Raw genomic sequence first — 2,500 nt, forward strand, 5'->3', positions numbered from 1 at the left:
GTTATAAAACCCGACGAAAATACGCAGGGGCATTCAGCGAGGATTGCGGCGAGCCTTATCATTCCAATCTGTTTCCTCCCCCCCCCTCTCTCTCTCTCTCTCTCTCTCGATGGTCCGGGAGCCAATGGGGTCATGCCTCAGTTAAGGGGCTCGTTTTAACCTTCTTACGCCCATTATTATTGAGATTAGTTGGAACTCGCCCCATTTCTGGACTGGGATGTAGATATTTTTTGTAGGCCAACAAACACGTGCAGAGCAGGGGGGCTGGGGAGGGACACAGAGAGAGGGTTTGATACTGACACAAACTGTATAGCTGTGTGTGACTGAGAGGGTTTGATACTGAACCACCGGCTGTGTCTGATGGAGAGGGTTTGATACTGAAACAGAGACTGTATAGCTGTGTGTGACTGAGAGGGTTTGATACTGAACCACCGACTGTGTATGATGGAGAGGGTTGGATACTGAAACACAGACTGTGTATGATAGAGAGGGTATGATACTGAACTGACTATCTAGCTCTGTGTATGACCAAGAGAGTTTGATACTGAATCACTGACTGTCTAGCTCTGTGTACGACCGAGAGGGTTTGATACTGAAACACTGACCACTATACACATTTGACCTTCAGCTTTACGTTCTGTATAGACTTTGTTCTGGTCCTGCGAGGCTGGTTCTGGGTCTTTCTCGGGTATAGCTTGTAGAACATGCTTGGCTTCTGATCAGGAGAATCAATGAGCAGAGTGAGCCGAGGAAGAGGCCGTCCCTGGAGCCTCCAGCAGCGGACCTCTGTGAAGGCTCAACCTCCGCAATCATAAGGTTCCCGCCTTCAAATATCATCAAATCAAAAGCTAATCCATTACAAAATAAGATATTTTATAAGGTAAAAAGCCCATTTCAGGTGTCAAATCAATAAAAGTGTGTGTGTCTTGGATCCTGGACTGGGTTTGGTGGTAGGTCTGTGGTTAGATACAGGTCATTATGGAGCAGGCCAGGGCATCGTGCTCTAGGATGCTCTCCGAAGCCCAAAGACCCCAGGTAGAGGTCTCTGAATGACCGTTCTGCCTGCCTCAGAACTAGGGGCGCAGATGTTTTCTTTATAAGTGCATAATAACTTTATTATAGTCAACATTATGTAACAATCTATTATCAGATAAACACCTGTAGAATGACTCTTCTAATCTGTTTTAAACTGGTCTTTACTGTCGCCCGTAATGGTTCCCCTTACCTTAATTGTTTTTACTCATTTATTCACTTAATGTATGTCATCATGTATAATTAAGTTTGACATGTTCCACACTTTAAATCTATTCTAATCAAATTGTTTTTCATTACTCCTGTGTTTGTTTTGTGCACCGCTAGTTGTAAAGCACCCAGTTGCCCACCTAGACCACTTTTAAAAGCAATGATTATGATAGATTTCACCGTATTAGTTTCACCTAAGGACCGTAGCAGGTCATGCATCAACTTGCTAATAACAACACTTTGTAAGTTGAAACTGTGGCCCAATCTGGCAACACTGATGCTGGGACGACAAACCGAAGCTTCTTGCTCATTCCACTCCGCCACAGAATAAATCACAGGCACAGAGTTGTTCAACGCACACCACATCCACCACAACCCCCCCCCCCCCCCCCCCCCTCCACCCATCTCCCAGGACCCCTCAGTGGGCTGTCTCTCTGCACTCCGCGCCTCCGTCCCATGTTACTGGATCTCAAACTTCTCCCTCTCTCTCCAGCTCCTCTCTCGGACCAACGCTCGCTCTGATGGACTTTCTTATTTATCCTCTCCCGGCTCTCTCCCCCCCCCCCCCCCACCCCCCCCCCCCCCACCCCCCACACTCCCCCCCACTCCCCCCTCTCCGCCGGTGGCTTTGGGCTGACACAAGCGTGTGTTGACACCTAGCAGCAGACGCCCATATGTACTCTGCCGCTCGGAAAGCCTAAGCACCAGAGAAATAAGCTGTTCCTGGTCCACGTGATGGGGGGGAATAAAGTCCCTTCAATTCACCAGCCGCCGTGTTCACCGGTTTAACAGCCAGCTCATCGTAATGCTGTGACGCCGCCACTGCCAAATGTGTTAAAAAACGCACGGCCCCATAGCCCAGACTTACTAGCATTTGGGTAATGGCGCGTGTTGGCTTTTTCTAAGCCCCTTCAGACTGAACGCAGGATTATGCTTGTTGATTTTATAATTATTATTATTATTAGAAGTGTAACACTGTGATGGCGCCCCTCCCCCTGGACACTTGGTAAACAAAGTGAGCAACACCCACTGGAGAACACACAGTTCCACCGTTTACTATTGTTTATCTGAGGAGAAACAAAAAGGAATTTGTTTAAGGTAAAAAAACGACAAACAGTTAGTAACTCTCTCTCTCTCTCTCTCTCTCTCTCTCTCTCTCTCTCTCTCTCTCTCTCTCTCTCTCTCTCTCTCTCTCTCTCTCTCTCTCTCCTCTCTCTCTCTCTCCTCTCTCTCTCTCTCTCTCTCTCTCTCTCTCTCT

General features: G+C 47.7%; 1 protein-coding gene across 1 annotated transcript in view; it reads right to left on the reverse strand.

Moving 5' to 3' along the window:
• thsd7ab (thrombospondin, type I, domain containing 7Ab) overlaps positions 1-2,500 on the reverse strand; it is an 86,092-nt gene that overhangs the window by 24,848 nt on the left and 58,744 nt on the right. The window contains exon 14 of the mRNA XM_030370385.1: positions 243-264. Coding sequence (XP_030226245.1) covers positions 243-264 — 22 coding nt within the window. The remainder of the gene's footprint in view (positions 1-242; positions 265-2,500) is intronic.

The sequence above is a fragment of the Gadus morhua genome, chromosome 11 (genome assembly GCF_902167405.1).
Source record: "Gadus morhua chromosome 11, gadMor3.0, whole genome shotgun sequence".
In the NCBI taxonomy this organism is placed as follows: domain Eukaryota; kingdom Metazoa; phylum Chordata; class Actinopteri; order Gadiformes; family Gadidae; genus Gadus; species Gadus morhua.